Genomic DNA, 19,190 nt, shown 5'->3' on the forward strand with positions numbered 1-19,190 from the left:
CTTAATTTTAGTTACCACATTGAAAAAAAAATGTTCAAAAGAATGTACCATCTTAAGAAGCCTTTAACCTGACTTTAATAAGTATTATGGGCGGTAAAAATAAAAAACTTATTTATGAACCACACATACGACCATTAAAAAGTTACACTGTTCCATTTTGGGAAATATGTCTACATCCAATTTGGCTAAGCTCAAGGTAGTCGAAAACACTGCTCTAAGAATTATTGGATGGTTGGATTTTGGTAGACTACATGCATGTAACCCTAAGCACGCCTAGCTTGACAACCCACATCTATAGAGCCATTGTAAATTTTTATAATTCATGGATAAATAGCCCATTTGTACATATCAAAAATCTTTTTATTTATTTATTTATTATTTTATTTAAAGACAGAGAAATACAAGCGTAAAAGACTTAAGCAAATTGTTTGAAAAATAATGAACATGTGTTAAAAGAAAATGTGTCTGCCAATGTACCTAATTTAACCTGCTGTAATAAAAAAGCTTTGTATGAATTTTATTGCATATCATTTTTAATTTACAGTATTTGTTTACATAGTTGTATCCAATTGGTTCCAGGGCATTATTGTACCTTTTTCATCGAGTCAGTATTAAATGTAAGAAGCATTTTATCTTAAAATATATATTAAAAATAAAATAGTTTAAGGGAAAAATTGTATAAAAAAATTAATGTACCTAATTTAACCTCCTGTGATAAAAAAAAATTTGTATGAATTTTATGATACATAATTTTTAATTTTCAGGATTTGTTTACATAGCTGTATTCAGTTGGTTCCAGGGCATTATTGCACCTTTTTCATCTAGTCAGTATTAAATGTAAGAAGCATTTTATCTTAAAATATTTATTAAAAATAAAATAGTTTAAGGGAAAAATTGTATAAAAAAATTAATGTACCTAATTTAACCTCCTGTGATAAAAAAAAATTTGTATGAATTTTATGATACATAATTTTTAATTTTCAGGATTTGTTTACATAGCTGTATTCAGTTGGTTCCAGGGCATTATTGCACCTTTTTCATCTAGTCAGTATTAAATATAAGAAGCATTTTATGTTAAAATATACATTAAAAATTAAATTGTTAGGGGAAAAATTTTATAAAAAAAACAATTTAACCTGCTGTGATAAAAAAAAACTTTGTATGAATTTTATTGCATATAATTTTTAATTTACAGTATTTGTTTATATTATATATTATAGTTATTAGTTATTGATATTATTAATTCTTGTATGTTTCAAGTTTTATAGTCAGGTTATTCTCTTTTTATATATATTATTAGTTTTATATTATAGTTTTGTATTATTATTATATTAGTTTTATATTATTGGTTACTTATATTATTATATTAAAGTTATTATATATTATAGTTGTCTTCAGTTGGTTCATTCCAGGGCATTATTGCACCTTTTTCATCTAGTCAGTACTAAATATAAGAAGCATTTTATCTTAAAATATGCATTAAAAATGAAATAGTTTAGCGGAAAAATTATATTAAAAAAATCTGTCTGCCAATGTACCAATTTAACCTGCTGTAATAAAAAATGCATAAATAGATGTTAAATATTTGTATGTCAGTTGATTTGTTGTGTGTAGTACATACTTCTTATTGTCCTATTTACTTATTGAACTCATGTATCTGCAACTAATGTTGTGTATAACACCTTCATTTTTTTGTGTAATGCCTGGTGTTTTTTTTCCTCCTAAACTATTTTATTTTTAATGTATATTTTACGATAAAATGCTTCTTATATTTAATACTTAGATGAAAAAGGAGCAATAATGCCCTGGAACCAACTGAATACAACAATGTGAAGAAATACTTAAATTAAAAAATATATGTAATAAAATCATACAAAGTTTCAACAATAGTTAGGGGCCATTTAAAGCACTATTGGGTTGATATAATAGTATATTTTTTTTTCAATTTTAAATTACTAAACCTACAAATTTATAAATTTATTCTTGGAAAGTTGGTAAAAATTAAAAAACATATTATAAATTTATGAATTTTTAGCATAAATCGTTCATGTTGCAATATTATGTTTTAAATGGGCAAATGGGGGTAAATCAGTATTGAGTTGGAATGATTGCATTGTGGGGGGTGTGGCGAGGGGTTGGAAAGAGGTTTCTCTGCTCATGGGTTTTATCTCTGAACTCTGAAGTTTGAACCTGGTTCACCAGACAGGCTTGGACACAAATTATGTTATGTAATCATCCATAAAAAAAAAAACATCACCCACTCTTTCCTCTCTTGAAAACAATTGAAACAAACATAATGACCAAGTAAGCAAGATATATTTGTTTTATTTTATTTTATTTATTTGTTTGTTTATCTCACAGGGAACTGTTACTGATATTTCTCTATGACTTTGAACTGTGCAAAACGGAAAGCGATGACCCATTGGACGCCATCGTGTACTTCTATCCGACTTGGGTTAACTCCGAGCAAAGGCATTATCTGTGCAGTCAGCTTATGGGGGTCACACAATTTTTCTCAGAAGTCTTCTCAGTCCCGAGCATCATATCATTGCAGAGCGGGAAATTCACCGTGCGGAAAATGGGCCACTATGCATTAGTAAGATTTAAACATTAAATTGTCATTTCTGAATGAGAATGGTCAGTATAAATAGTTTAATTTTTTTGTAATTATTATTAGTGTGTTGGCACTGACAGAAACATACCAGACATGGTTCTTAAGACACGATCTGATATACTGTATAAATTGTTAAGACTATTCCACTACGACATAGATGCTTTGCAAGCAACGCTCTCGGAGGAGGATGATTGTCTGACAGATCGTTTTTCTCAATTGCTACAAGTCTACCTTCCAATATTGCAATTCGCGACAAACACATTTGGCAACATTCCTACTCTTAAGATTCCCAAGGTAAACAGGTTTAAAAATTATTATAAAGTTGTTTTTTTTTAATCTTATTTTTTTATTAATTTACGTTTGAATAATGTTTTAGAGTGCAACCACCTTATACCTTGAGGCTTGCCAAGCACTGCAGTCATTCCAGAGTATCGAAGGCGTCCTTGGTGGCACTTTGCTTTATCAGAATAAGTAAATAAGAGAAATTCTTATTAATACATATTTTTGTTCTGTTACAAATACGTCACATCCACACATAACCACAAATATGCCATTTTTACTGCACAATACAAATTTATAATTTTATTGTAGAGTCGTCGCCACGCAATTGAACCACAGTTTAACAAAACAGCTTGTTGTTACTGACCCTTACAGGATAAAGGTAACATTTAAATGGAAAAAACCCTCATTCTTTCTTTTTAATCCTATTCTCAAAGCTTCTGATATTCATCGTTTTGTCTTGCTCATTGTTTTCTCCTTTTTTGACAAGGCTTCTCTTGATTCTTTATAATTTAAATTAAAAAAATATATATATTTCAGCTTCCAGCTCAAAATCTGGAGACGCCGTTCCACCTTCCACTCGGTGTTCAGCTTCTTGTCATTTACGTTGAGGCGTCTGAAGTCAGGAGGCTCAGAGAGGAAGTCAGAGAATTTCATACTGGCCTTAAAGAGATCAAGAACTGGAGGAAAGAAAACGGGAATAGCAAAGTACAGTAAAATAAAATACGTCTTAAAAATATTTGGGGGCACTGGTGGCCACAATGGTTAAGGCATTGATACAGTGGCGAATCACTGGAAGTTCAAATTTCAGCAGCACAGGGAACTGTTTTGAACCCAAAGTACTTCCAAATGGGCTTTTTCAATCAAAAAGATATTAGAACCCTAGAGGTTGATATGTCCTCGGCCAATGTGAACCCCCCTATTTTTTTAAAAAGATTAAAACAATTTTTATATTTCAGTCTGGGAAAGTAACAAAAGATGGGATCGGCATGAAAAGAGACATGTCAAGAATATTCACATCCGTACCTGAAGAACCATACGAATCTGATTCTAGCGAAATTCCGGAGTTGGTCAAAGATGCTGTAAAGGCAAGACAGTTGGCTAGAATGGAAGCAATAAGACCTTCCAACTTTATAATAACAAATCCACCTCCAGAAAAACATTCCCAAACCACTGATGATATTGTAAAAAATATAGCTTTGTCAGTAAGGTAAATATTCACACTTTTTTTTTTCTACCTTCTATTTGGCAGCATTGTCAATTATTGGTGAATTTCAGGTACTATAGCTTTGGCCTCCCGTCGTTAAAACCTAAGTGGTGTGATTCACCTGTTGAAAGTAAAATGACGAACATGCGTCCTTACTATAACACCATTTGCGACCCAAACTACCCGCTGTTCAAGTCGAACGGCCTTCCCGTCTCATATCCCTTTCGTAACTCGAGAATTACTCACCATTATGAAAACCTCAAAGAGTCCGAAAGCGTCAAAAAGAATAGTGAGTTTATAAAATTTTACTTTTATCTTAACAATTTTTTTTATTGTTTTAAATAACAAGTAGGCTTTTAATTGTTATATTCATTTTTTCCTTCAAAATATGTGATTGTTTGAAGGAGCTAGACCTCGAAGTATAGCGTTGAAGACTGCAGAACCCAATGACAAACCCCCAAAGCCTACTCAAAAAGCAAAAAGGCTTTTCTCTTTACCACTTAAAACCAATACAGGTGAATATCGTGACAATCCAGAAAGCATGATAATCTTTTGGAATTTTTTTTTTACATTATCATGTTGCTATTTATTGGTTGACTTGTTCAAGCCTGGACACAACTATGTCAATGTCTGAGCTTCTCGAACCTTCAGCATGTTAGTAAACATTAGAATTCCCTTTGTAATTGTAATGTGAAACATGTTCTCTCTGTTCTGTCTTGCCTAAATGGTAAATTTATGTTGGACTTTGACAAAAATATTTACGTATGTCAAAATAAGGTGACAGTTATCAAAACTTGAGTTTTTTCTAGAAAACGATAACAAAATAATATACACTGTTTTTTATTAGATTAATTTTTAATTAATTATAAATGAAATGGTAAATGTCATAAATTCAGGTAATTGTTTAAAGCATTAGATGAATCGACAACTGTTTTACTCACAAATAATCTGGATCTCAGTATGGTCTGGATGAAAATACAAATTCATTTGTTATCTGCAAAGCTCTCGACCTATTTTAAGGTCATCATCAGGCAAAACAATCTTACAGATGTCTACAAATTGACATAATTAAGTAATTTTAATAGTAATTTTTCCAATTCACTAGTGGTCACCACAAGGAGTTCCTTAACACCATTGATGGCTAAGTTGTCACTTCTAGCCCAAGAAGAGATTAATTTAAAAACACCTATTTCATCTAAGCTGAATATGTTCAAAAAATTTAGTATGGTGAAACCACCTGCTTTTGATGTGGCATGCACTTCTCTCCACCATGTGTGGAGGAGGTAAATACGAGTGGAAATCAAGTCCCAGAAGTTACATCAGAAAGATTGCTAGGCTTCCTATGGGAGAGACAATTCTTTTCATTAAAAAAAAATTCCTCTGGCATCATCTCAAAACTTAAAACATTTAATTGTGTCACTTTTTATCTTTAAGATTGTTTTGCCCTGAAGATGACCGTGAAATTGTTCAAAAGCTTGGCAGATAACAATTGAATTGTTTTTTAGCCAGACCATACCAAGATCTAGATTTTTGTGAAATTTTGGTAAACCAGTATGCATATTATTTGTGCATTCACATATAAATAAAATTGTTATTTATTTGTGAGATGAGATAAGAAAATGTGAAATCGCATAAATGTACTTATCTAATCCATATATAAATGTAATAAGTGTATTAATTGAGATTGCATGGTGTGAATGTATGAACTTGTATTAATGAAAGTAGAAAAACTAATTTGAATGAATTCCTTTGTTTAGATGAAATGGAATAAATCGTCCTTGTGTATTAAAATTGTACCTGACTTTTAGATTCCAACCCACTAATAGCGCCACAAGGGGTTCCTTTAACACCATTGATGGCTAAGTTGTCACTTCTGGCTCAAGAAGAGATTAATTTAGAAACGCCCATTTCGTCTAAGCCGAAGATGTTGAAAACACCGAGTATGGTGAAGACGCCCGCTTTTGAACTGGCGAGCAGTTCTCTGGCATCGGGTCAAGATAAAAATGAAGACAAACCATCTGAAGGAGATGATGAGTTGGTACAGATGATCCTATACGTTTTCGGACACAACAACACATCTGTTCTTCTCCTTATAGATAACGAAGTTGCAACAAATCCAGAGCACATCCATACCTTGGTACCTATAGACTAAATTTAATTCTCATATTTATAATTCACATTTTCTGTCTTACAGTGGGAGAAAAGTATCCACAACTTGAAAAAAGTGGAAGAAAGACTACATAAATGTTTGGACCATTTGCCGATCAGTTCATCAGGTGAGTACAGTTATGCAGTTGTGGATCCAAGCTGGGGTCCAATTGAAAGAGGCGGCGCTTACCAACCACACCAGCTTGAGTTGTTAACAACTCTTCACTTTACCCTCAGTCAGCATCCCAATATAACTAATATACTCGTGAGGTTAGTCATTATAATAATTTATTAATTAAAATGTATACTCATATTTTTAAATTAGAGGTGAAGACACAGTCTCTTATGGTTACCAATGTGGGCAAACTCAAGTATTCTACCAACAAAATTGTAATACAATTTCTGGCGTTCCTACTCCAGCTGATCCTATGGGAATATTACCCACCAAGGCAAAAAGAACTTTGGAAAGAGACCACGGGATTGTACTTTTATAATTTAAATGTGCCAAATCTGTTTCTGTGCCAAAATGCTAGTCATTCATCGTTGTCTATTTGTTTTTTTATATAAAATATCTTATGTGCTAAGTTTTTCAAACCATTACATAATTTTTTAAAGCTAAGTGTTATTGTAATTAATTCTTATTTTTTATTTTTTTCTATAGTAATGAATTTAGATTATTTAATGTTGTAGAAGCAGGCCATCTTAAATTCTATTAACTGTCCATTTGGAAATTTAGAAAAAAATACTCCATTCCTCCTTATTGTATGCTTTTTGCCAAATTGTTTTATGCATGTCAAATATGATCAATTTTTATGCTTTTGCGTAATGTTTTGCTCTATTACATTCCATCCAAACAATGTCGCAATTGAAAGGCAAACCCTATTAATTAAAAGCTTCATAAACTAGTGCTTTCATAAAGAAATTTAAACGTACTTTTTCACATATCTCAATAAAAATGAGAGAATTGAAGAGTGATTTAAAAAACTTATTTATTCTAAAAAATATTGATTTAATAAATATATATTTTCAGGTGTGTTTTTTAATCTTATTTACCAACACCTACCTAGTATACCTTAGTAAGTAACGTATACAAAAATGTATGAGACTTGCAAACTTTCTTGACTGTTTCTTGTGGTGTTTAGAAGTTAAAAGTATTTCCTACGTTTAATCAAGATTCAATTATGTCAGAAAGTTAGTATCAATAATTTATTTGCCCACATTGTTTCCGATGTTACACTTAAAAACTTCACAATATTCATAGGCCAATTGGTCAGGAAGGAAAAGAATGAGAGTTGGGAAATCTTGTGATCAGCCTGTCTGTAATTTTTTCACCTTAGAACCCATTACATTGCTCGATCATATTAAATACTAACAGGAAAAGCCTACAATCTGAGTTTCATTGATAATAAGCTACAACGAACCATGTAACATTTATACTGGTCAATTTATTTAATTACCTCGATGTTGATTCTGTCATGGAAAAACAAAAACAACATCCTTTATGAAGCATTAGCCCAGAAAACGTCGCCCTTTGGAAAGGCAACATTAAAGAGTGCTCTTTTTATTATAATTACAATACTCAAAGCAAGATCAATAATTAATCTTTAACTGAATCTGTAAAAAAATTTGTGTAAACGGCTCCTCTGTTAGAATTCTATTACTGTACATTAACATAAATTGCAGTTTTTGATAGGCATAGTCCATTTTACAGATATATTATGTGACGCCAAATAAAGTAGCTTAAATACTGATTCATCATTCGGAAAAATGCATACGGACTTGATTTGTTGAATAAAAAGGAGATGGGACACAGGAAACTATTAATTAAAGGTAGTTTTATTATTATTAATTAACTGCTCAAAGCAAGATCAGTAATTAATGTTGGTAAATAAAACTGAAAAGGGGCTTAGGTAACTCTTAATTAAAGCTAGTTTTATTTTATTTATAAAAAATTAATGTTAGTAAAACTGAAAAACAAGATTGTGATTTTTTCAACCTTATTAATATTAGCTATGGTTAATCTTAATGACCAAAAAACCAGTGATTTACAATAGAAATCACATGCATTAATTAAAATTGTAAATCTGAAATATAAGTTTTGCATGCTGAATAAAAATGAGAAACAACTCAGGAAAAATTAATTAGTTAACAATAAGCTAGTTTGAATTATTGTTTGTAAATTCTCAAAATTAATGTTAGTAATGTTGGAAAATAACATCAGTGGTTTTAAATCCTATTATTAACAGTTTTAGTAGTACCTAGTGTACGTAGTACTAAGTTTAGTAGTGCCTATACATAGCCTAAATGACTAAAAATAAACTTGTTTACTAGTAAGATTAAATAATTTTAATAAATCTGAAGTTTGGAAATAACTCCAAAACATACAACATACTAAAGGATTTAAATAAACCTTTTTCAACACTACCACAGATGTGTGGTGATTAGTGACATTAGTCGATGATTATTATAAGTGGCACGATAAAGAAAATGTTTTTCTGAAATCTACATCACACCAGACCACATCTCACGATTTCCGAATAATTACCACAGATATTGTGGTTTCTCAACTTTATTAATATTGACCAAAAGACCAGTGGTTTAAAATAGAAAATACATACATTAATTAAAATTGTATCTGAAATACAGGTTGGGCATGCTGGATAAAAACGAGAAGCGACTCAGGAAACCCTCAATTAAAGCAAATTTTATTATTATTTATTAAATGTTCAAAGCGAGATAATTAATTGAAAAGGGACTTAGTTAACCTTCAATTAAGGCTAGTTTGATTTTATTTATTACATACTCAAAGCAAGATCGGTAATTAATATTGTAAATCTGAACTACAGGCTTGATTGTCGAATAAAAAGAAGGGCCTTAGGAAACATCCTTGTGACACACCCGTCACCACTGATATATTTTTGACCGGAACCTTCATTACATAACATAATGTTTTTTGTGTATGCTAGAAATCCACGTGTTTTTTATTAGCTTTGTGCTTTAAAAATAATTAATTAGACTAAGTTCATTTTACTGTTATGATTATAATTAAGTTATTTTGTTAATTGTGCAGTATTTCTAATGTATAGGAATTGTTAGTAATTGAAGAAAGTATTTTTTATGTTAAACGTTCTTTTTAAATAGGGAATTACAAGAAATTACCTGTTGTAAGGGTGCTGTCGGGGTAGTAAAAAGTCGCCGCTATTTTAGCCTTAGGGATTTTTTTTTTTACAATTTTTTAAATTTCAATGTCGGTTTAGCGTTGGAAGGCAATTTTTTTTTTTTTTTTTTTAATCGAGGTTGGAAAGAGAAAGTTGGAGAAGAATCAAGTAGGAGGTAACTCGTGTTATTGATAAGGCCGTACTTGTAGGTTCTCTGGTTATGTTTACATGCTGATTTGTCGTTCCAGGGAAGTTTTGAACCTGAGACGTCCCTGAGTTTTAGGATAAACGGTGGAAAGGACGGATCGGCCCGATTCGGGAGCGGTGATGTTCCTCAAAGTGATAGCAAAGTCTTTCCTTTTCCTTCTGACGACGCTGCTGGCGACTGTGAGCGACGTCGTCAGCTTCGGAGAGATCATCTACGCCATAAACGCCGGCGGGGACACGCACACGGACATCTTCGGCATCCGGTTCGAAAGGGATCCGCTCTACGGAAAAGTCGGCATACCCTCCGACTACGGGAAGCAGTTGCTCATAGCCAGGGTCCCACCCAACGACCAGATACTCTACCAGACAGAAAGGTACCACCACAGCACATTTGGCTACGATATACCCATCAATCACGATGGTGACTATGTCATGGTACTCAAGTTCTGCGAGGTTTACTTCAATGCTCCAAACATGAAAGTGAGTATCGGTCATCGTCTCGTCTGTCTTTAGGTATCTTATCTCTCGAATCTTGCCCCTTCTACACCTCTTAATTTATCTTATCTCAGTAGGAAAAAAAAATCCATATCAAAATCAACTTTTATTTGTACATTTTCTATACTTTCAGGACAAACTGTACATACAATCATTTACTAATACTAATATTCCATACATTTTCATTCCCAGGTATGTTACACTTAAAAATTTCACAAATTCATAGGCAATTAGGTCAGGAAGGAAAAAGGTTGCGACTTGGAAAAATTGTGATCTATCATCCAAGATGTCTTTCATTTTTTCAGCTCAGAACCCATTGCATTGCACGATCATGTTAAATACTAACCAGAAAATCCTACAATCTGAGTTTCATTGACATTAAGCTACAATGTAGCACACACAATAGAAAAATAATGAGACTTAGGAAACTCTCGTTAATTTATACATTTATATTGTATATATTAAAAAAGATCTTTATATGTATCCTTTGTTGTACGTTTATACTGGTCAATTTAATTACCACCTCAACGATGTCGATTCTGTCATGGAAAAGCAAAAACAACATCCTTTATTATTCCAAAGCATTAACCTGGAAACAGTAGCTTTTATTTGTACTTTGATATACTTTCAGGAGAAATTTTACTAATATTCCATACATTTTTATTCCTACTGTTTTAAGAATACTACAATATATGTTTTGAAGAACGTACACAGGGTATTTAATTAGCCATTGTTTCATAGAAATTCAACAGATGGATCCTAATAAAATTGGGTACATTAGTGACATTACATTCTATTACAATACATTCATTTTGCTTTGTTACTTTCTTACTTATCCATATGTTCACTTAACAATATTAATTAATTATACCAACCATATAACCACTTGAGCTATCCTGACGTTCGAGCAGCAGCTTGACCTGAAGGTCTGGTTCGAATCTCACTAGTGCCACTGGCTTTTTTTATCTCAACCAAGACTCTAGACAAAAAGTATAATTAATTTGTTACTTTTTTGATTTATTCTGCCAATAAATGATTTTTTGGCGATTATTATTTCCTATTTTTACATTGAGAGCCGAGTAAAGCATGTTCCATATCATCACATGGCTTTGCAAGATAAAAAAGGTCATTCTTACCTTCAAACTCAGAACTCATATGGAGTCTCACGTTGGACTCTTGTTTTATTAAAATTCAACTCTGAAGAATTCTTACATTGCGCAACGACATGAACAAAAATTTATTACTATGCTAGCATACTTTCATAATTTTTCAGTTGCAATTAATATTTTTCTCTTTCAAAATTTATTTTTATATCTGACAAAGGGTTTAAGTTCTGGGTGAAATATATGCATTGTAACTTTTTACTTTATTCTGCCAAGAAATGATCTTGGCAATTATTATTTCCTATTATTACCTAAACCCTAAAAGTGGAATCACTATGCTTAACAACAGGGATTTTTTTTGAGGTGTTACACTTAGCCTTAAGTTTTCTAAGATCCTTTTTAAACTAGCAAGGGGACAACCAGGTTGGACATCACGGATTTGGACCAAACTTTTCTGTGATTCTACACTCCATACTATTGGACACGTATCTGCCACTACTTTGTGGCCCTGGTTTTGTCAAAAAAAAATTTAAGTTGAAATTTTCTGTTTTTTTAATATTTTTCGCTCAACTCAACTATGTGAATATATCATTTTACAGCATTGTTTATGTAGATGGCAATAAAAACATAGTAAAAGCTATCAAAGTTTATCAATAACCAAAAAATTTCAAAAACCAAATATTTTTCAAGCAAACTAGGTCATAATTTTTGTGTGAAACAAATATGAAATTTAGTTTTAGCACTGCTAGAAACCCCTAAATATAAATTTTTGTTTAAATTTAAATCTATCGATTTTTGACCACTAAAATATTTTCTATTCTTAAGCAGTCATTTATCAGAATATCTTATTGAAGTGGCTATAATTCAAATAGCTAAGAGGATTTTAACGTTAAACATACCATTTAAAAAAAATAGTATTGCAGCTTTTTAACGATGTACATACCATACAATAGCAGACCATTGCACTTTTTAAACAGTTCAAAATCAGGCATTTGACTGTGTACAATATTTCCTCTGAATTGTATTTTTATATTTTATTTGTAACTATTTGGCTTTTTAATTTTTTAGCTTTTTTTATTCTACTTAGTTATTGAATTTAATTTGATATTAAATTGTATTATTGGTTTGTTCAAACCAAGAACCTCTAGCCTCTATGTTTTAACAAAAAGTAAATTTTTTAAACAAATATTTCATTATAATTGATTTTTGCCACATGCAGTTAGTTTATTTAAACTGAAATAGAACATTATAAAAAAAAATCAGAAAAATGCTTTGATTACTGCGAAATCAACAATTTCATTTGACTCTGTAAGGAGTTTTAACACTTCTGAAAATATAATGATTTAATTCTTGTCGGTAAATAATGTTCTCAGCAATAAAATACTAGCCAATGTAGTTTCATAATTTATAGCATTCTTTACCTTAACTTTTTACACCAAGTGGATGTGGTTTTAGCCACATGCTATAATATTTAGAAAAAAAAAAAGGTAAGTCTGAGGGAAAAAGCAATATTAGAAAGTCAAATTAAATTGTTAGAAAAGATTTACATTATCAGGCTATTAATAGATAGTGGACAATTTTTTATATGTCTTTGCTGTTATTAACTACTATTATTATTATTCAATTCAGTTGTTTTAAGCACCAACTTGTCATCATATTCTCATAATTGATAGTTCAAGGAAATAAGAAACTTGTAGATGTAAATGCTGATAGCTCATTTTACAAACTACCTTCATTTGGTGCTACATCGGCAATAAAAATGTCTATATTTTACAACTACACTTCAACAGAAAAATGTATATATAATGTTACATTAAAAGAGAGAGTAATAATTATTTTTATATAAAATTCATATATTAAATACTAATACTAATTATATCAGTAAAAAGTATGTACCTAATGATTTTTTTCCAAAATTGATTTTTGAGAGTTTATGTAGTTGGTTGGTATATCAATTTGTTATCTGACCTGCTTTTCAGGTAAAATTTCAGAAAAATTTAACTAACAAAAAGATCCAATTTGATATTTTAGAATTTTTAAACTTCAATGTCAATAGGTCAATCATGATGAGTGAATTTAGATTGTGTTAGAGTTCACTTAAGTAATGACAGGACTTATTTTTCAGTTATATGTACTTTTTGGTGAATTTTTTTCCCTTTAGACACATTCTTCTGGTGCTTTATTTTGAATATTTAAATCTATTTTGTCTTAGTACTGTCCAAGTAATCATTCAAAAGTACTTTTTTAGGTTTTTGACATAGTTTTAAACGGTGATCATACGATCGTTGCTGACTTAGACATATTCGATCGGGTTGGCAGGGGTGTCGCCCATGATGAATACATAAGCTTCAGCGTCAACAATGGAAAGCTTTATTACAATGAAGAAGAATCAGATATCAGGGGTGGAAAAATCCGGGTAGAGTTTATAAAGGTATGTTTTTTATTTATTTTCTTAAACTAGTTTGTTAATATAATAATAATTAATATTATTATTTTAGGGTTATAGAGATAATCCAAAAGTAAATGCAATTTATGTAATGAGAGGAAAAATTGAAGGTAATTTAATAAATTGAAAAAAATTGTTATTGATTTTTATAATTGGACAAGCGGACCACAAAAACTAGTGAATTGATTTTTATTTTAATTTACTTATTTTTATTTATTTATTTTTAAATGTGCTTGTACAGATGTGCCAAAGCTGCCTCCATTGCCAGACACAGAAGAGTGGAAGGGGGAGGAGAGTGAGGAGAAGCAAATTGGTGCCAAGTCGCGGCGTCCCAGCGGTCCCAAGACACCGGATCCGTACCAGATTGATGACTCTTCTATAATGTTACCACTGTTTGTGGCTTTTGGGGCCTTCTTACCTTTACTCTTCTGCCTCTGCAAACTGTGATAAATCCCCATTTTTCTAGCTGCTGGTCAAACAAATGTTCAGGACTCTCTAAATTTTAGAAATTTAGAGAAAATTACATTTAAAAAAAGTTTATGTTGCACGACATAAAGTGAGTATATAATATATAACGTTTGCTCCCCCTTTTTTTTAATATTGTAAATATTAAATTACAACTTTGATAAAAGTATTAATCACAGTTACAGTTTAAATATAAACTTTTTTTATAATGTCAAGTGATTTAGAAATATCTTGTTAAAAAAAAATTACATGACACAAGCATATATTATTTCAATATGCACAAAGTTCATTTTGAGCCACCTTGTAACTTGTAATTATAATTAAAAAGAGTCCTGTAATTAAGACTGAGGTCATATAATACAGGTGCAAAATTATCTGTATTAACAAGACTGTTTGGCCTATTTATCTTAACAACCATGAAACATTAAAAGTACTTAATAAGTGTGAGAATGGTTTTATTTTAGATTCTAGTAAAAATGGTGGGGTTTTTTTATGGGTTGAAAATTTGTGGCTTGTTTTTTTTCCAGATTCTCTAAGCGAATCTATCAAATAGATTTTATTTTTTGTTGTCTATATTTTATTGTGTATGTTGTTTATTTTTACAAAACAATATTTTGTTTATTAATGGGGAAAATTATTGTTGTGATTTTATGTAATATTTATTTTTGGTTAGTCTTTTGCATTTTTATTTCCAGTCTTCAGCAAAAAAAAAAAATAATAATAATAATAATAAGCACAAAGAATCTCATGTATTAAATGTTTAAAATATTTTTTCTTTAAAAGTGGTGCTCTTAAAGTTTACACAAACACAAAAGAGACAGATTCAGTTCTTCCACTTATTTTACATAGCATAAAAATTTGTGATACCATCACAAAAAAATTAAATAAATAAATTTATAAAATGTCATACTGTAAACATTTTTCTTTTTCTTAGTCCATATGTATAAAATTCATGTCCAAAAAACACACCTACGAATTTAAGAATATATTTTAAAAGTTTCCAATGAAATAAACAATACATATGTTTAAAAAAAAATTGTTGCTGTTGTTTTACTAATTTCCACAGTAAAGGCCTAGTACGCATGATAGTCCATTCCAGCTCGAAGCGACATGCAGTCAACTTCATCAATTTTTAATGAATTGGTCTTCACGTTGATATCCTCTTCCAACTGGACTTGAGCCCTCAAAAGATAACGTAGGGAAGCCTGCGTCTGTTAAAATATAATAAAATATTAATACTTGTATTAATCAGAGAAAATTAAATCCAGTTGTAAGATGTTGGTAAACCTGTACACTTATCCATACTGCAGCATCTTGGTCTGCCTGTACTCGCTGGGTTAGTTTGTCGGGTGTTTAATTTTTCCTTCCCACCCTCTTCAGTATGCTGATAGACCAACCAAGCAAAGCAGACCAAGATGATCAGTAAGGATCAAATTACAAATAAACTTTTCTTTTATTATCTCTTATGTTCTAAGGTTTGAGCACAGGAAAGTTGACCTTTTTAGGCTAATTAAGTAGAATGTGGTATGAAAGTTAAACTGGAAATGAAAATTTATCAAACAAACCTCTTCAATCATCATTTGAAGTTTCCCAACATTATCCTTAAGTTGATGTACTTCGTTGACAAGATAAGTTTCTGCTTCGTCTCTACAAAAAGGTTGGGGTTTTTTCAATATCGTGGAAAAATTCTCATCATTTTTCAAGATTTACCTGCAAAGTTCAAAGTTAACGCGTTGACATCTGTTCCCGAGCCGAGTGTGTGCCAAGGCCATGAATCCTTCCTTTTCTGCGAGAGCTTTTTTCAAAGATGTTAATTTCATCGTCATTTCATTAACTTGTCTCACCGTCTTTTTCCAAACAAAAAATATAATTGTATTTTTATGATAAAATTATTTCAATGCTGAATTTATCTGACTAAAAAAACGAAAAATATAATTACCTCAAAATGTAAATTTTCAAGCTTTATTTTCAACTCTCTGTATTCGCTTATACGCCGTGCGAAAGCAGCGTTTACTATGTCATATTGCTTCCACAAATCCTCTATGATCTGCTGAAGGATCACATCAATGTAAGCTCTCAGGGGTCGTCCAGCGTTAAGTTCTTTGCCAGCTTTTTCAATAGTGTCTATCGTATGCCCTTCCCATTCATCTTGTGTGATCGACCTGGACATTTCAAATTTTAAATAGCAAAAATTAATGGTTCTTTCTTTAATAAACATACGCTGGGTCCAGACGGGCTGATCCGTGATAAATAGAAAGGCACATGCTTTTTTCATTGAGCGTGAGATTATGCTTGTCGATATTTACTACATTATTTTTATCTTCTAAGTCACGGCTGAGAGAGTAGTTCATAGCTCTCAGCCTGCGAACCTGCTCCTTGACCTGTTCTCTGAGTCTCATCATCATCCCCTGGACATTTTTAATAACATGCATTTCATTGGCAAGAGCAAGATCGACTTCATCAATACACAGATCCACACCCAATCTGCCTTCTCTGCAACATACGTAAGGTTTAATGTTTAATTTTTATTATTTTGATATTTTTATTTACCTGAGAACAATACATTTTTTGCAGATCTCAAGAGCTTTGTGACCCAAATTCGCCTGGGCATCTTCAAGCCTTATTGAATAGGTTTTTAAAGCTTCAATCTGTAAAAAAATTCATTGGAACTTTTTCGTACATCAGTTTATTTAAACTAGAAAAAACCTCAATATCTATGTTCTTCTTCTGGCTCTGGATCTGCTCAGCTTTAAATTCGATATCGCGGATTTTCACAGTAAGCTGGTGTTCAACTTCTAGCTTGTTTTTAACAGTACTGTCGGTCGTAAGGTCGATTACCCGTTCGGCTTCAGTGAGCATCCTGTCCGCGAGTTTCTGTTGGGCGAGGATATCCTTGAACCTCGATATATTTGTTAAATGCCATTCCTCAAGTGTGAATCTCGGAGGGCGTCTAGGCAGTGGGGCTAAAGCTTTTAAAGCCCTTGAAGGATCTATCTCTTCCCTGGAAATTAAATATAATTTAATCATAACAGTTTACCTTCTTGTTTTGATTAATTTGTGTGATTAAAAAATTATTAAATTAGTTTTAAAAATTTACCTAGGCATTTTAATCTCTCTTTGTGATTTAAATGTTGAAACTACTCTAATATCTAACTTTGTACCAATTAAGTAGTTTATACGTTTCTATGGCAATACTTTCTACTTTACCATTGTTACTGAATGAACATATGTATTTTATTGAATTATTATTCCAATACTTTGTATTGGTTTCAATGTTACAAATAAACTGCATGCATAATAAAATTTAAGACACAATAATAATATTTATTAAATTCACTAATTTCGTGGTCCACTTGACCAATTAATACTTTACAATTAATTAAGACTTTTTGTTGAGATGAAAAAAGTTAATGACACGAGAGGGATTCGAACCCACGGCCTTCGGCTAGATACGCAGCTGCTCTACCACCTGAGCTATCGTGACCTCGATCCACTCGGACATCAACTCCCCATCTCAACCCCAGTGACATTTAAAACCTAAAAACCTTAATTAATTGTAAAATAATATTTGTTTTTTTGTGCTGGCAAATATTCTTTGCCTGCGTATTGTTTTACTTATATCAACTATTGTTTATTTTATATATTTTTTCAAGCAAAATGACGCTAGGTGATCATTTCATAATAGTCGCTGATTCTGTTTTCTTCATTATTACATCTATTTTATATTACCGTAACTTCCTAGCATCTTGTTTATTTTTCTGGTTGTCATCATAAAATAAATTACGTACAATGGGTCAAAAAATTATTCATACACATGGTTTTGTGTATTTCTTTCTTTAATATTATTTTGTAACTAAAACCTTCATTGGACAATAAGACAATTCAGCAATACATTTCATGTAATTGTTTAAAAAAAAATGTATGTGTTTACATTAAAATAAAAAAATGACATTTTTGAGCTCCAAAAATTATTCATACTCTTAGAGAACTAGAAAAAAACACATTTTCCAATTTTTTAAACATTTTGTATGCAATCTTTTTACATTGTTAAGACTTGTAACCTTTTTGCATACAAGGTATGATTTCCATCCATGCCTTCTTTTCATTTTCTTGTAAGCTCACTCCTTGAGGACATTTAAATTTTTGGAGTTTCTTAGCTGTGGAGATGAGTATTATTTTGTTATTCTATCTGTGCGTTTTGGGTCGTTGTCTTGTTGGAACAAGTAAATATTTTGGATTTTTTCCTTAATTATGGCCCAGTATGTATATTTTTCAGTGTTCAGAATACTTTTGATGAACTATTATTTCACTGATTCCTGTTTTGCATGCTACTACCACCTAACTGCTCCCACATGCTTCAGAGTTGATGATACATTTTTAACGTTTGATATTCAGTTTGGTTTCCTCTAAACGAATACATGCCCATCAGATCAAAAAATGTAGAGAAAGGTTGCTCGATATGTCTCACATTATAAAATTGAAAAGAATTCCTTAGAATTCCTTAATAGAAACGTGTAGGAATGCAAGGCAGCGATTTTCGGATGAAACTGGGTTCTTTTATTGCATATAGTATTGATATTTTTGGGGGTGAAAGTGTATGTTATTTATTATTTATTGTTAATTTATTAGCATGATGGTTAGTCTGAGAGGGTTGATGGCGAAATATTGAGTACACCATTGACCCTTAATTAGGTTAGTTATATAATAGACAAATTTCAGTACTCCACCACCCTGAGTAAATGGTATGTAAATAAGATTTAGAGATTGATTGCGTTGGGGGCTGAAATTCTGTTTGATAGCCCCTGGAGCCCAACCTCAGTGCCTGGACAGATAAGACTGAGGACTGACTTTTTTATCTCGACCAATACCTTTGATAAATATTAATTAATTGAAAAATGTTAACTGATCAATCGGACCACGAACTGTAATGCATTTATATAAATTGTTAATCAGCAATAATATTTTTACATGAGTCCAGAGATTTATCTACATGCCCTCAAGCAAATTTTATCCTTTTTGCCCTGTAAATTTTATTGCATATAAAAGGTTTTTCTAGCTGTTCTGATGT

The 19,190-nt window shown here is 31.4% G+C and overlaps 3 protein-coding genes and 1 long non-coding RNA gene across 7 annotated transcripts; 3 read left to right on the forward strand and 1 right to left on the reverse strand.

Moving 5' to 3' along the window:
- The first annotated feature begins 598 nt into the window (after nt 1–598).
- LOC106674035 lies at nt 599–7,074 on the forward strand. Of its 3 annotated transcripts, none has more exons than XM_014406470.2 (12): nt 599–617; nt 2,362–2,596; nt 2,678–2,908; nt 2,991–3,085; nt 3,206–3,275; nt 3,434–3,601; nt 3,853–4,103; nt 4,172–4,389; nt 4,505–4,615; nt 5,909–6,237; nt 6,295–6,518; nt 6,574–7,074. In XM_014406470.2, coding segments are annotated over exons 1-12 (2,103 nt in total). In that variant the 5' UTR covers nt 599–615; the 3' UTR covers nt 6,743–7,074. The 3 variants fall into 3 exon arrangements, with proteins under 3 accessions (XP_014261956.1, XP_014261957.1, XP_014261955.1); XM_014406469.2 differs by lacking the exon at nt 599–617 and adding an exon at nt 2,158–2,304; XM_014406471.2 differs by lacking the exons at nt 599–617; nt 4,505–4,615 and adding an exon at nt 2,157–2,304.
- A 2,423-nt stretch (nt 7,075–9,497) lies between these two features.
- On the forward strand, nt 9,498–14,663 carry LOC106674041 (malectin). Of its 2 annotated transcripts, XM_014406482.2 has the most exons (5): nt 9,498–9,581; nt 9,655–10,093; nt 13,460–13,642; nt 13,710–13,767; nt 13,899–14,663. In XM_014406482.2, exons 2-5 carry the CDS (start codon nt 9,734–9,736, stop codon nt 14,102–14,104), a joined length of 807 nt encoding a protein of 268 aa, XP_014261968.1. In that variant the 5' UTR covers nt 9,498–9,581; nt 9,655–9,733; the 3' UTR covers nt 14,105–14,663. The 2 variants fall into 2 exon arrangements, with proteins under 2 accessions (XP_014261968.1, XP_014261967.1); XM_014406481.2 differs by lacking the exon at nt 9,498–9,581 and having other exon boundaries at nt 9,591–10,093.
- On the forward strand, nt 10,101–11,739 carry LOC112127671. The gene is made up of 2 exons (XR_002910679.1): nt 10,101–10,300; nt 10,414–11,739. It is a non-coding gene; the product is annotated as an uncharacterized LOC112127671 (long non-coding RNA).
- Nucleotides 14,664–15,092: 429 nt separating the features above from the next.
- On the reverse strand, nt 15,093–17,350 carry LOC106674036 (tektin-1). The gene is made up of 8 exons (XM_014406472.2): nt 17,220–17,350; nt 16,829–17,123; nt 16,673–16,770; nt 16,343–16,615; nt 16,062–16,284; nt 15,833–15,969; nt 15,688–15,769; nt 15,093–15,333 (listed from the first exon to the last, which is right to left on the reverse strand). Exons 1-8 carry the CDS (start codon nt 17,225–17,227, stop codon nt 15,196–15,198), a joined length of 1,254 nt encoding a protein of 417 aa, XP_014261958.1. The 5' UTR covers nt 17,228–17,350; the 3' UTR covers nt 15,093–15,195.
- Nucleotides 17,351–19,190: the final 1,840 nt, after the last annotated feature.

The sequence above is a fragment of the Cimex lectularius genome, unplaced genomic scaffold, assembly GCF_000648675.2.
Source record: "Cimex lectularius strain Harlan isolate CLEC.00 unplaced genomic scaffold, Clec_2.1 scaffold128, whole genome shotgun sequence".
Classification (NCBI taxonomy): domain Eukaryota; kingdom Metazoa; phylum Arthropoda; class Insecta; order Hemiptera; family Cimicidae; genus Cimex; species Cimex lectularius.

Bases quoted from the DNA above. Each gene is read 5' to 3' on its own strand.
- LOC106674041 (XM_014406482.2), top strand. From the start codon at position 9,734: ATGTTCCTCAAAGTGATAGCAAAGTCTTTCCTTTTCCTTCTGACGACG. The intron at 10,094-13,459 runs GTGAGTATCGGT...GTACTTTTTTAG, and splicing joins TCAATGCTCCAAACATGAAA to GTTTTTGACATAGTTTTAAA. The intron at 13,643-13,709 runs GTATGTTTTTTA...TTATTATTTTAG, and splicing joins TCCGGGTAGAGTTTATAAAG to GGTTATAGAGATAATCCAAA.
- LOC106674035 (XM_014406469.2), top strand. The intron at 2,597-2,677 runs GTAAGATTTAAA...AATTATTATTAG, and splicing joins AAATGGGCCACTATGCATTA to TGTGTTGGCACTGACAGAAA. The intron at 3,276-3,433 runs GTAACATTTAAA...TATATATTTCAG, and splicing joins CTGACCCTTACAGGATAAAG to CTTCCAGCTCAAAATCTGGA.
- LOC106674036 (XM_014406472.2), bottom strand. The intron at 16,771-16,828 runs GTTTTTTCTAGT...ATTTTTTTACAG, and splicing joins AGAAGAACATAGATATTGAG to ATTGAAGCTTTAAAAACCTA. The intron at 16,285-16,342 runs GTATGTTTATTA...TGAAATGTCCAG, and splicing joins TCAGCCCGTCTGGACCCAGC to GTCGATCACACAAGATGAAT.